Here is a 14,722-nt window from a genome sequence, read left to right as displayed (position 1 = left end):
AGAAGACTAACCTCATGAAATACTTACAGGCGGGTATGAGGCAGAGCTAATTAAAAGACACAATTACCAATACGGACATTTGTTTGTCCAGATTAATAACTAGTATCAATTGAAAGATTATAAAAGATATTTTAAATATGGATCCCAGTTATAAAGTGCATTAGCTAAATTACATTAAATTCTGTGTGTAGGGTTAGGTCAGCAAGAGCTTTTTGATTCTCCCAGAGTAAAACTGCAAAATTAAAAGATCTGGGACAGCAAAGTATGTTTTTAATGAGAATCATCAGGAATTGAGAAACCCAGTGTGTAAGATCTGTTTGCCAAAAATTACATTTTTAGGTCGAGCCTATCGCAGCACGTATGCGCTACATAGGAAATCGACCTCTTGGAATCACTTCAACTTCAAGAGACGCTTGTGCATAGCCTTTGTGTCTGGCCTCTCGAGTTGGCGGGCAACTTTCCCCCAGTAGTCCTGGATATATGGACAGTCCCATAAAATATGACTAAAAGTGTCCTCTTGGTTACAGTGTCGGAGGCAAAGTGTACCGGGGCGTCTGTCTAATTTGATCAATAATTTGGCATCAAAATAGGCCCGGTGTAGGATCTTAAACTGGAGAAGCCGCATGCGCATGGGGGGGGCTACTTCCCGAGGCGAGGCCAAGGCATCCCGCCACATGTCGTCCTCCAACTCTCCCAAATCCTCTCCCACCACCCCCCTCAGTTTTAGCAACGGGTCAGCACGGTTGTTAACCAGCTTTTTGTATGTAAGTGAGATGGCCTTTCGATCCATGGGATCCAACAATAGCCGGTCCTCCAGAGGGGTAGAGTCGGGGAGGGGGCCATTCCTCGGCAGGGCAGAGGACACAGCATGGGAAATCTGCAAGTATCTAAATGTCTCGGACGGAGCCAGTTGGTATTTAGTTAGGAGCTCTGTAAACAAGGCCAGTTTCCCTTTAACTCAGAGGTCTCCAACCATGGAAATTCCGATTAAATCCCACTTATCAAACCCTGGACAAGAGCTAGGAAGGCCCAAAACATCAGGTTGCCATAAAGGGGTTGCTTTCGTCAGCCGTTTGTGCCAACCCAACCGTTTGGTAACACTGTGCCAACTCTCGACCGTTAAGTTGAGTTTGCGGGGACTGGTGTAAAGCGCTCTATTGTATCCGGCTCGCCCCATGATCCAGTGGTCCGTGCGGAAATTAGGCTCGTCGTGGGGTTCAAATACCCATCTATTGACAGCAATAAGCTGGGACGCTTGATAATACAGTCCGAGATCCGGTAGGCTGATTCCCCCATCATACCAACCCATGGTGAGTTTATTCATTGCTATTCGCGGCGTACAGCCCTCCTACAGCAATCCCCGCAATGCTCTGTCAATGTGGGAAAAATAAGAAACTGGAATCAGGATAAGGGTATTCTGCAGGGCATAAAGAAAACGCGGGAGAGCAAGCATTTTAAACAGGAACGCACCATAGGCACTTTTCTTGACATGTAGTCAGTGTTAGGGTGCAGAAGGCTCCTGCCTTGCACGGATTTAGATATTTATTCTGAGCTATGATGCTCATGACAGCACACCAGATGATGCACACTGTACGTGTGTTCAGTTCACTTGAAACTGAGATGTCCACACAAGTAGATATAATTTACACTGTGTTAAACTCCTGTAAGGTTGTTCCCTATAGTTAGTGACCACAAATTCACCATTCCACAACTATTTCAGCGTTTGAGGGTCTGCAGAAACACCCAGTTCAATTTCAGAAGTATCAGGAATACTACACGATCTGTTTACTTACAAACGCCCCTAAAATCACTTTGATACGTGGATCCCTATTGCCCGAAATGCTTTGCAAGTGCCCATTTAACTTCTTGTCAAGAGTGGAGAGGCGGAGGGGAGAGGTTTTTTTTTAGAACTGAAACAAGCTTTTGCATATTCAATAGGTCTCGCTTTTGGGACCTTCTAAGTATTTTGTTATGCAGCACAATATCCTTGGTGCAACAACAACAGTTGCATTGCTAAACACGTATAAGGTTCCAAAGGTGAGGCCTATTGGCTATGCCAAAGTTGGTTGATGAAGCCATAACAATGCTGGTTTTCTTACCTTTATGAACCCCTTCTTACCCTTATGAACCCTTATCTCCTGGCGAGACTCAGATTGGGAATTATGCACTACATGTCAACCTTCCCAAGGCACAATCAAGCAAATTTCCATTCAGATTATGTTTTTTTTGCTGCACTAAACTGATGTACCAGTGCTTGTTTCAGCAAGTGTAAAACGGAGTACCTTGTTTTATTATGATTACAAGCAAAGGATGTTCGTCATGTAGTAGGTCGTTTTTTGTGTGGTGCTGTGAAAATTAGCAACATAAAATGAATTTATTTTCTCAGCATAAGAGTAGGAGTATCTCAGTCTTATAATTTTTTATAATAAATTGTATGCAAGATGTGTTTGAATGTTTTTATGATTAATTTATCAATCGACAGGGACGTACATATCTGACTTTAAAAACATTATTTAACTTTTGATGAACTAGGTCACGTTGAAACCTTACTTCTGCTTTTTTCGACTAGTGTGGTAATTTATATTTTGAATTACAAGACACACAACTCGATTACATATTGAGCAACTATCCATGGCACAATACAGTAGGACAAGCATAATCAGTACGATAATAATGAAACTGATGACTCATACATGGAAAAACGTAATAAATCTGTTCATGGTCTTCTAACATAGTGACAGTGTCCTTCATGTGAGGACTATGCTGAAGCAATACGCTCCTCATGGTTAGCCTTTGGAAGTGGAAACTGTCTCTTCAAAATTCTTTACTGCCTATTCCAAAAATGTGACTAGTGAACTAATAATATATAGCACACTGAAAAACATTTTCTGCTTCAGCATTTATAGGAGGTTAACAAATGTAATTATTAAAGAAATAGGAACCTTACCATGGAGTGTACCAGTTCAACCATGCAAAGGACATACTAAGACATCTCTCCACATACTAAGCAAAGACTAAGTCTGGTGTCAAAAAAGGGGTACTATGCCAATTTCATATAAAGTGGATCTCCTCTCAGACATTGGACTCATCTCTAGTGCATTGCAATATCCTCAGAAGCCACTGAAACAAGAGCAGAGGCTTGGGAAGGGAGTGGACGTGGGTTATGTCGGGTAGTTGAGTGAGTGTGGGTGCATATGTATGTAGCAAATGTATGTACACCTAGATATATATGAATAGGTGAGTCAACATAGAATCCCTAAGACTATTCATGTAGCTGTAAGTGCTGATGCAAGATCACAGATACTCCCATGGAGAGTAGGTTGCAAAATATACCCCTACAAACAGTAACACTAGTGTCTGCCAACTTCTCATACACACCTGGTATTAAGTTGCTGTCATCAAAACTCTGAATTTTAGCTCGAGACCAGAATCAAAAACATTTTAAGGTAAATTTCTTTATCACTACAGGTGACCTTGTGCATAAACCACAGCAATTCCAGTACAGAAAAAAGGGCAGTTAAAGGTTTACAACTAAGTGGATTGAGGTTTGGAAGATGGGCACAGCTGGCTAAACTACTGTAGGAAGCTGGCTCTTTATTTGATATACAGTGCAGAGTCCAGAGTTTCCCTTATGATTGGACAGGGGCTTACTATGCAATCCCAGAGTGCTCTATTAGGGAGTAGTGTGGTAGAGCAGCCTTAAGTTTAACACAGAGGAGTGCAAGGCATTTCCAAAGTGCACACAATGATTAGTAAATGACAACATGACTCAAGAAGGAGATCCACACCAATTTATACAAATACCAAGTATCTATGCATAAATACATGTTTAGACATCAGAAAAAACGTTCAGGTAAACACGTTTTCAAATATAAATTCTTTTCAGTGCGGTTTCCGAGTTCTGTAATGTTATGGCAAGGGCCAAGGCAGCACCAGCAGTACCACACCAGCGGCCTTAGAGCAGCCAGGTGCAAGGTTCAAACCCGAGTCAGGAGCACAATATATTTAAATGGAGAACGATCCCAGCGGAAAGAGGCAGCAGGCTCTGGCGAGGAGGCCAGTCGGGCTGAACCAGCAAGTGGCTTAGATCTTGCGATGCTCAATTATGGGGGGTGGGAGGAACTACCTTCAGTCCTCTTCTCCAAGGCCCGGGGCAACGGGTGTCCTTAGGCGTCGGGTTTTTCCTTACAGAAGCAGTTACGGTTGAGGGGTGTGCATGCAAAGGCAGCAGGCGATGTCGAGGAGTCATGAAGCCACAATGGACTCGAGCTCTGGAGGGCTGGGGGACCTTGTTGACACCGGTGGCCTGCTTCAACTAGAGTCGGAGGCGACGGGATTGCGGGTGACTTGAGGGGTCAGGTTTTGGCAGTTCCAGAAGCTTCAGAGTCTTTGGGAGTTTCTTCAGAAAATGTCCACCTTTCACGGAAGGTCTTAGTAATTTTCGAAAGATGGCAGTCCACCCAGGTTTCTGGAGTCAACAGCTGTAGAACTAATCGAATTTGGTGCAGTTTTGAAGAGGGATGCAGATAGGCCGGCAGGTTTGGTACCTGGTCAGCTTCTTCTCTCCTCTCTACTTTTGCAGCTCTAAGGTGTCCTCTCTTCTCAGGTCGTCTGCTTCTCTGGTGCCCGGGACTCTTCTAAATACTGAATTTAGAGGTGATAGGGGAGTGTAGGTTAGTAGCCAATAGGCTACTGACCCTTGGTGTCACTACAACCCCTTATATGACAGTGACCACTTCCTGGGGGAGGTGGGCATAGCCCTCCCCCAAAATTCCTAAGTGTCCTATCACAAAGATGGCTACTTCAGAAAAATCGTGTCCATCTCAGTGTAGCACAACTTAGTGGTGGCACTAGTCTGGAGGTGGCACGCTTACCCAACTATTTTCCCGCCTGTTAAGCTGCCAAGGGGGTCCTAGATAAAGTTGGGGCTGCTTCCTCTCCTGTGAGGTGAACCAAACTTGCATTCCAAAGGAGGTAGCTCTTTGAAGCTTGTCTGCCTGGGGTGGCTAATCAGCAGGTCATCGTGCTGGCAGGGGTGTTACACCCTCATCTCGGACATGCTTATGTTCTGGGCCTCCTAAGAGCAGAGGCCCCAGTGTCTCCGGTGGCAGGCTGGTAGATACCAATGAGGGAGCACACCAGAGGAGGGTAGGTTTTCAGGGGGGACTTCTAAGGTGCCCTCGCTCTGGGTGGGTGTATTGGTAAACCAATCACTGGAACCAGTGTGGGTTTATCCATACGGTATGTTTGATATCAAACATGCCTAGTTTCTGTGAAGTCACCGTGTAGTTGGGAACTCATTTTCGCCAGTGTCCAGCACATATTTTAAAGTGGCTTCCCTGTCCACTTGTACTGGCAGTAATAGAACTGACCAGTGCAGGGGCATATCTGCTCATGCAGGTATGCCCTTACATGCAATATTCAGCACCCTGCCTTAGGGCTGTCAGGCCTGCTGTAGGGGTGACTTATAAATATCGTTTATCGTGTTAGGGGACATGCCACACAGGGGTGTGTGACATGTTGTGTTTTCACTTTTGTCTGCACCAACACACAGCCTGCAATGGCAGCCTTGCATGTGCTTGGTGAGGGGTCCCTTAGGGTAGCACAATTCATGCTACAGCCCTTATGGGGCCTCTTTAGTACCTCAGGTCCTAAGTACCATGGATACCATTTACTAGGGATTTACATAAGGTGCTAAAGGTTTTGCCAATTGGGGAAAACAATTGAAAATATTTAGGGAAAGAACACTAGTTCTGGGGACCTGGTTAGCAGGAACCAGTACACTTCAGTCAAAGTTGCATCTAATACCAGGCGAAAAGTGGGGGTACTGAAACAAGAAACCAGCCCCTACAACTACTCCTAACACTATGTACTCCTAAAGTCCAATGCAAGTCGATATATATATGATATCTGAAAAGAAAGGATGGATGGGGAAAAAGCGGTCAGAAGCTTATGTTGATTCGCGACGGCAGGCAAAACTTGCCTGGACTCAGGAAATAAACAATGATTTGTGGGAAAAGGCAGGAAAGTAGTCATTAGAGGCATCACCAGAATTGAATAAAAGGTTGTATGAGAACTTTTAGCACAGAGTGCCAGGTTTTAAAGCAGCCAAAGAAGAAATACCAGGGTTCTTACTAGGCTTAAAGATGTTTACGTTGGGAACTTGAAGGAGTGCACGAGTAACTTCTGCAAGGTAAATAAATAGCAGGAAGTACTGCATACAATACAATGAAAAGCGATTTCAACTAACGTACATTGCAGGGCGCTGATTTAAGTTTGTAAAAATAAAAAAGTCCTCTATCCTAAACATGCTATGTTAAGCTTGAAATGAGGCTGAAAAGACAGCTGAATTAAGTCTGATTTGTTACCTCTGGAGCCCCCTTTGTATTTTCCCTTAATAGCAGCCAAGCTAATTGCTTCATCGCCCTCCTCTTCGTCGTCATAGCGGTCTGGCTCAAGGTAGTTTGCACTCAGCCCTCGCTGATGCTGCTTCTCTCTCATGCGTCGCTGTTGGGATTCTCTGCGGATTGAGGCTCGTAACCTCTCTTCTTCTTTCTAGAGCATAGATGAGAGGTATCACAACTCAATCAAAATAGTGCATTCATCATAGAATTTCCACATCATACTTTGCAAATCAGAAAGGAACATTATGGTCTCAAATTCAACCGAAATACAGTATGTTTTTCTATTTCCAAGGAATGTGGCAAACTTATTTATTCTTATGTTTCACATCTGAACTCTATAGCATTGGGCATTAGACATGTACGCCACTTAAAAGACACAATTCAATAGCCTTCAAGAATCCATAAAAAGAGAAACATATAACAAGAAGAATACACACAATCTGTATTCAATACATTCATATGCACATTGTATAGTGTATAAGCATGTAGACTTTGGGTTAACATCAGCATCCCAATGTATACTTGCCTGGAAGAAATTGTTGGTCATTTAGAGGCAGAAAATCCCTTGACCACTCTCACTGGCTATGTCATAGACATCCTCATTGGTGAGCGCCAACTAATAACCATGTTGCTACTACTGGCTAAGAGGATAGTAGCAATCCGAGGCCCAAAGACTGGCTGCAGCCTTTTGCCACCAGCGGCTGAAAAAAAATACTGGGAGCTGATGCCTGAAAAAAAGAAGAAAAAAAAAGGAAATCGCCCCAAAGACATTTGGGTACCTTTTGTGATCTATGCCACTAGACATGCAACATGAAATAATACTCCACTTGCCCTGCAGCTGCACCTCGACATTGAGCAGTGGGCCTGATGAGAAAACATACAACACTGATGGAAGGAGATTACTGCTGTTTCATGATAGAAGCACTGGCGATGGAAAACATGCAACATTAAATATGGGCTTGCACTGTCTGTTGTAGGTTTTAATTTGCCTGTTGAACATTTTATTAGAAAAAAAGTAAAAATATGTTTAAAAAAAAAAAACCTCACAGGCTTGACAAGCAACTGGAAGGAGGCCTGGTGTTACCGACTTCAGGCGGTCAGCAACAGTCAAAGATATAGGTACTGGAAAGAAAGTCCGACCAGTTTAACTTCTGCCCATGTCTCAAAGTGAGTGTGTATATATTCACTACAACATTTTGACTTTCGCCCTCCTTAAGTAGTACAAGATTGTTTGCTCAGTGGCTGCATCGCTTACATTGAAGTGGAAATACATTTAAATACAATACCCTGGAGTTTTCCATATCTGGGAGGAACCATCCAAAGTAACATCAGATAGAGAGGAAGAGCAATATAATTTTTTTTTTTAAAGTGTAAAACAAAATCAGCATCACAGATATGACAAGCAACTGGAAGGAGGTCAAGTGCTACTGACTTCAGGCAAGTTTCCGCAGTAAGCAACAGTCAAATCTATGTGCATGTGAAAGAAAGTTGTGTGTATGTGTATGTGTATGTATATATATATATATATAAATTCGAAAGCAATGCCTGATGTAGATAGAGCCACTCAAACGGGTAAGTTGTGTGCCAAACTTCTTTATTGTAGGATGCAGCGAGGACATTGCTGGCCAGCACAGGAATTCAGTCCGGATTGAGCCGACGCGTTTCGTGATTCTTTCACTTCATCATGGGCTCCGGGTCAATTTCACAACAGGTGATTTTCAAGCACTTCCTTTAAATGATAACGTCCCGCCCATGTGGGCGTGGCCACACTCATGGCATCTTGGAAGTTGAAGTGCTCATAATTTTGCTTCAGTGAGCCCCTGTGTGAATGTCTTTCTGTCATCAATAATACCACAGTGGGTTGTGTTGGGAAGCATCGAGTCCCCGCTGCACATCTTGTTCCCACAATCACTGGCTCCCATTTCCCATTACGTTGGCGTCGAAATGGCGTCATCGCAGGAATGCCGATCAGGCATCGGGGCTCTTACTGCGGCCAACTTCCAAGATGCCATGAGTGTGGCCACGTCCACATGGGCGGGACGTTATCATTTAAAGGAAGTGGTCGAAAATCACCTGTTGTGAAATTGACCCGGAGCCCATGATGAAGTGAAAGAATCACGAAACGTGTCGGCTCAATCCGGACTGAATTCCTGTGCTGGCCAGCAATGCCCTCGCTGCATCCTACAATAAAGAAGTTTGGCACACAACTTACCCGTTTGAGTGGCTCTATCTACATCAGGCATTGCTTTCGAATTTATATTGGCAGCTCCGCCTGGGCCGCAGTAAGAGCCCCGATGCCTGATCGGCATTCCTGCGATGACGCCATTTCGACGCCAACGTAATGGGAAATGGGAGCCAGTGATTGTGGGAACAAGATGTGCAGCGGGGACTCGATGCTTCCCAACACAACCCACTGTGGTATTATTGATGACAGAAAGACATTCACACAGGGGCTCACTGAAGCAAAATTATGAGCACTTCAACTTCCAAGATGCCATGAGTGTGGCCACGCCCACATGGGCGGGACGTTATCATTTAAAGGAAGTGCTCGAAAATCACCTGTTGTGAAATTGACCCGGAGCCCATGATGAAGTGAAAGAATCACGAAACGCGTCGGCTCAATCCGGACTGAATTCCTGTGCTGGCCAGCAATGCCCTCGCTGCATCCTACAATAAAGAAGTTTGGCACACAACTTACCAGTTTGAGTGGCTCTATCTACATCAGGCATTGCTTTCGAATATATATATATATATATATATATATATATATATATATATACATACACACACACACACACACACACACACACACACACACGGAGGTTCGAAATATATATATATAAATATATTTTTTCACTGAAAAAACCATAGGTTTCAGGCCTTATCTAGTTAGGATTTAGCATATAAAAAACCTCTGAAATTCACTGAAAAAACCATAGGTTTCAGGCCTTATATAGTTAGGAATTAGCATTTTAAAAAAAACATTGAAATTGCTCCTATATAGTTAGTTGTACTAACTATATTTCGCACACCCGAAATCCACTGCTGATGACGTCACATATTACATCATTCATGACATAGTCAGTGACATCTTTCAGTGAATTTGCAAGGTTTTTTAAATGCTAATTCCTAACTATATCAGGCGTGAAACCTATGGTTTTTTCCAATAAATTTCAAAGGTTTTCTAAATGCTAATTCTATTAGCGGATAACGTTTAAATATGTTAATATCCCTGTGGGACCAACTGAGCAGCCCTAGGGGGTGAGGGTGTTTCTACCCTGCCCCCTTTTTGCATTCTACACGTTTGTTTTTCTGATTCTTTTGTGCCTCGGTCTACCGAGCACAACATGGCTGCCCAACTTCCTGGTTTGCAGAGTTCACAGCCAGTCAATGCAGCCCATGCTCGGAAAGGTCTGCGCGCCCTCCTGGTTGGCTGGCAGTCGTCTGTCAACATTCCAAACTGTCCAAACCAAGAAGTGTTGGCCACCATCTTGTTTCGCAGAACTGAGGCATAAGAGAGCCCAAAACAAGAGTGGAAAATGCGAAAATGGGGCAGGGTAGAGACCCCCTGACCCCCTAGCCCTTCTCAGGGGGTCCCAGAATGACCCCCAGGGCAAAAACAAAATTGTGTTTTTTTTCGAAAAATCACGGGGTACGTTTTTGAAACTTTTTTTTTTCTGGCCCTTGGGGTTCTTCTGGGACCCCCTGAGAAGGGTTAGATGTCCTATGGAAAATTGCATGGGGAAAAACACATTTTGGGACCCCCTTTTTCACTGTTTTCCCCTGTGGTACGCTCAGGGTACGCGCACGGGTAAACGCACATGTACGCGTACATGTGAACGCGCCCTGAGCGTACTCCGCGAAATTTTGAAAAAAATAATAATAGCTTTTTTGCCCTTTGGGGTCCTCCTAGGCCCCCCCTGAGAAAACCTAGTGGGTCAGGGGGTCTCTACCCTGCCCCCTTTTAAAGTTTTCCCCTTTTGTTTTTCACCTCTTGTGTCTCGGTTCTACCGAGACACAAGATGGCGGACTCTCCGGACCATTTGGAATGTTCCAGAACACCCGAGAGCCAATCAGCTTTCCGCTCGCGCACTTCCGTGGCGTGCCGAGTGCGCTTACCGGTACGCGTACCCAAAGCGCTCGAAGCGCGCATATAGATATATACATTTTTTTAAAGTTAATTTTCATAAAAACCACTGGAGCGATTTTCAAATATGGAAAAGGCCCTACTGCGTACCAGTCCCTACCATTTTGCCAAGTTTGGTGTAATTCCGTTCAGCGGTTCGGGCTGTAGCCATGTCTAATCGTCCTCTGGAAATTAACATGGGGAGAACACGTTTTGGGACCCCCCTTTTTTCTCGGCCCCCTCTTGACGAATCCCGCCGAAACTTTCAGGGAAGGAGCGGAGCGTAACGGGCCATCTTCTTTGAGAAAATCGCGTACATTCATTAGCCGGCACCAAAGTTATTCCCAATAGAATGTTGTGGATTTCCTATGGAAACTAGGTCCTAACTATATATACCTACTGGCGACCGTCAGTAGGTAATATATTCTAAATATAGGTTCAATGGACCACCAAAGTCAGGTCCTGCCAATTTCTCAAATCCCTCGCACTGCATGCACCGCAAGGATTGACGACACTCTGTACTGGCCACAAATATTTGATTGGGTCAGCTGTTGGAACGACTGACCCAGTAAAATATTTGTGGCCAGTACAGAGTGTTGTCAATCCTTGCCGTGCATGCAGTGAGAGGGATTCGAGATATATATACATATATACACACACACACATTTTTGCTTCCGCCTTCCTCAGGTAGTACAAAATTGTTTGTAGGTGACTCCTGGACACTCCCTATGGGGTTAAAATTCCCAGGGTCAAGCCGACCCACTTTTTTAGTAGGTCCTGTTTGCCTTACTACAAACAGGCACAAAATGCCATGTGTCAGGGTATTTTCAAGATGGTGAAAGTCTTCTGCTACACAGCTGAGAGCTGTGGAAATCTTCCTAGGCACCACTTAGGCGCTTAAGCCTTTTGTGAGGAAGTACCTATTCATGTTGCTTGTACAGCTGGGGTTAAGCATCTACCCTTTTCAGTGGACTACATGACTTCGTTTAAATGGCCCAGATGATGGGGGAATGAGACCTTGGTGTCTCCTCACTCCACTCCATTTCACAATTGCGGTGGAGCCAATTGCGGCAAAACTTTGCAACACTGCGCAGCAGGGGCTCTTTGCAACACTCTGCGCAGCAGGGGCTCAACTATAGAGACAGGCAATTGATTATATCACAGTATGCTGACAATGTTATGCTATAAAGAAAAGGTGTCGCCCGTGATCTGGGGATTCAATAAATTTGGCTCTTTAGCAAATATCAAGATCAACCGGTCCATTTCCCCAATTTTTCCCTTCACTTACTCTACTTACAATTTCACCCCTGCATTTTTGATGAAATGGGCTTTAGCTGTACCGAAATACCTTGGAATATCCAGGGACATTCACACGCTAATACTGCAGTTTCTGAAAGGACTTCAGTAATTTTTGGTCAGACTAACCTGGGTCGATCGGTAGCCACGGGTGACCAAGGGATCTCTCACATTGCCCTTTGACAGAGAGTTGTGTGCTCCCGATTTAAATGTATATAACTACGGTGCCCAGGCCCAGTTCACTCACTTTTGGAACCATCCCATTCACTTTCTTCCACACACCGTGCTGGAGGAAGGCAACATAGCCCCCTGGCTTACAAATATTGCCTTATGCCTATGTAGACACCCACCCTGAGCGGAGATAGACAGGGTAGGTGCACAATCTGGACTTGGAAATGCTTGAGACACAGGGCCAGGCTTTGTTGTCTATGTACTAATCATATACCGATTATACACAACCCATCTTTGGCCTTAACTGCTGTGCCTCCGAACAAAATGTTTGCAGCTAAATTAGGCCATTTATATCCCGATTTGTCTTTTGGGATATTTCAAGGATGCCCCTGAGAGAGAATGAAAACGTATTACCCTACTATTGTTGGCCAAGCGCCAGATAGTCATGAGGGTGGGTAGAACCCCCCCACACCAGCTGATATCGGACTGGATTTGAGATGCAGCAATTTGGCAAGAACCACTTGATGAATTTTCTGTTGAATTCCTTAAGGGTATATGCTATAGATCAATATGTATTGCTGTGAGATGTCATCCAGTTAAATGGTCTGCTATGCTGTCAGTATTTTGATGATACTTAGGTGTGTCTGTGTTTGAAGGTATTCCAAAGGCAGGATTTGGGTCGCTGATATCTTGTTTGGCAGAGGTACTTTGCTGGATGGAGTCAGATGGGTTGGCGCTCAATTGAGGAAAAAAATGTGTGGATAATTGCATAATCATTCAGTCACTGTAGATTTAATCAAAGGGAATATTTGTGGCCTTTAAATTCATCTTAGTCCTAATGATCCAGGTGCTCATAATGTGTGCCCTCTTCACACACAGCTAGCAAACATGACTACAGGCCTACACTATGTAACCCGACCGCTGAAGGCCAAAACCTCAGTGCAATCTGTAAAAAATAACCTTTTTGACAGGTAAAACCTCTTTTTTAAATATTAGCAAGTCACCCCTATATAGGTCTTGTAGTCCACAACGCAGGGCTCATGGTATTTAAAGGTGGGATAGGTAGAAAAAATAACATTATCATGTGAAGGGGATAATCAAGAAAAATAATTAAGCAATTTAATAGTTATTAAAAATCCATTTCATTTTAATAATTATTTAGGAAAAGTAACTTTTGATAACGTACCTTTTCCCTGCCGGATGTTCCTGAATGCTAATTTTCATATACAGCTCCCAGCCTGTGTTCAGCCTTGGAAAAGGTGTGAAACAGGGACAGAGATGACTCAATCTATGCAGTCTTTCCAGCAGGAACAGATTTCCTATGTATGTGGGTGTTTTCCCCTGGTCCAGGCGGCCACAAAGACTCTGTCCCTCTTATGATGGTGTGGTACAGAAGTTAGTGACCACCTTGAGCTATCTCTCCAGCTGGGAGAAAATAGCTAGCTACTTTTAAGGCAGATAAAAGAAGATGTTTTTCAGCAACACCAAAACTAACTCCTTAGGAAAGGGATTTGCTTATGACCAAATTTGACTGGTCTGACAGGGCCGGCTCTAGGCATGTGCAAGCTGTGCACCTGCACAGGGCCACCAAACCCCAGGGGCCACCACAACAATATATATCCTTAATATATTAATCCTCTGAGGATGGATACATATTTGCGTGGCGGCCCCTGGCAGGGATTTGGCAGCCTCCGGCTCTGTTCCACTTCCAAACAACCTGACCCCCCCTCTTCACTGGCCTGCGCGCTCCGCCCCGCCCGCACCCCCTCTTCCGGGCCCCCTACCTACGCTCCTTGCCCAGGGCCACCATGAGCCTAGTGCCGGCCCTGGGTCTGACTGCAGGAGACAATCTTTAACTAATCTATTACCTAACCATAACAAATTAACTAAGGTGATCAGACAGTCTGAAATACTATGTGGCTTTCCTAGATGGGTGTTGTGATCTGGGAAGACAATGGAAGTCCAGTCTTCAAGAGGTGTTCTACGGCTCATCTGGAGGGCAGCAGGAATCTTGTCCCCAAAAACTTTTTCTTAAATGTATGGACAGCTGTAGAGCAGTGGCTGGCCTTTCTCTTTATTCCTTTTCCAGGGCCACTTTTTCTGATCCAGAGGTCATCCCTCTAAGGGCATGTCAGATTGCTAAGGACAGGCAATAGTCTCAGTGCCACAAAGCCTAGACTACCTTAGTTGCTCCAATGTCCTCTGCTCTGAATGCATATTGTGCAGGACAAATTGTTTGGTTCAAGATCCCTAAAAGCGACGTTCCTTCTTACAAACAGTTGCAAATCAATTTTCACGTGGTGTTACAGATCTCCTAGGTTTCCACGTTTCTGCAGACATATCTTTACAGTATTATATCGATACTGACCGCACACAGGTCTGGAAAATCCATTCATTTAGCTGCAAGATACTTACTTATTGTGCAAACCTGCATGAGGCTAAATGTGTTTTGTTTGCTAGTGATACTTTAAACAAAAGGATTACTCTAATATCTTGGTGCTGGAGATCAATTATTAAAGCAATCTACTAATGTGCTGCTTCAATTGTTTTCATGTATTCTCGTCTAGATAAAATGCGCAGTCTCATTGACTGTTTTTATATCGAAGAAGAGCTCTACAAATAGAGCCTATAATTCAATTGAACCACAAGGAAGAACTTAGAATTGGAAATATCTTAACATTTTTTATTTCATATTTGTAATCAATAAGTATAAAAAAATGTTTGA

The 14,722-nt window shown here is 44.0% G+C and overlaps 1 protein-coding gene across 1 annotated transcript in view; it reads right to left on the bottom strand.

The window, feature by feature from the left end:
- LEO1 (LEO1 component of Paf1/RNA polymerase II complex) overlaps nucleotides 1-14,722 on the bottom strand; it is a 215,090-nt gene that overhangs the window by 25,910 nt on the left and 174,458 nt on the right. The window contains exon 10 of the mRNA XM_078684833.1: nucleotides 6,369-6,555. Within this exon, the coding sequence (XP_078540959.1) occupies nucleotides 6,369-6,555 (187 nt within the window). The remainder of the gene's footprint in view (nucleotides 1-6,368; nucleotides 6,556-14,722) is intronic.

This window comes from Lissotriton helveticus, chromosome 3_2 (genome assembly GCF_964261635.1).
Source record: "Lissotriton helveticus chromosome 3_2, aLisHel1.1, whole genome shotgun sequence".
Classification (NCBI taxonomy): domain Eukaryota; kingdom Metazoa; phylum Chordata; class Amphibia; order Caudata; family Salamandridae; genus Lissotriton; species Lissotriton helveticus.
This window is presented reverse-complemented; position numbering and strand designations above follow the sequence as displayed.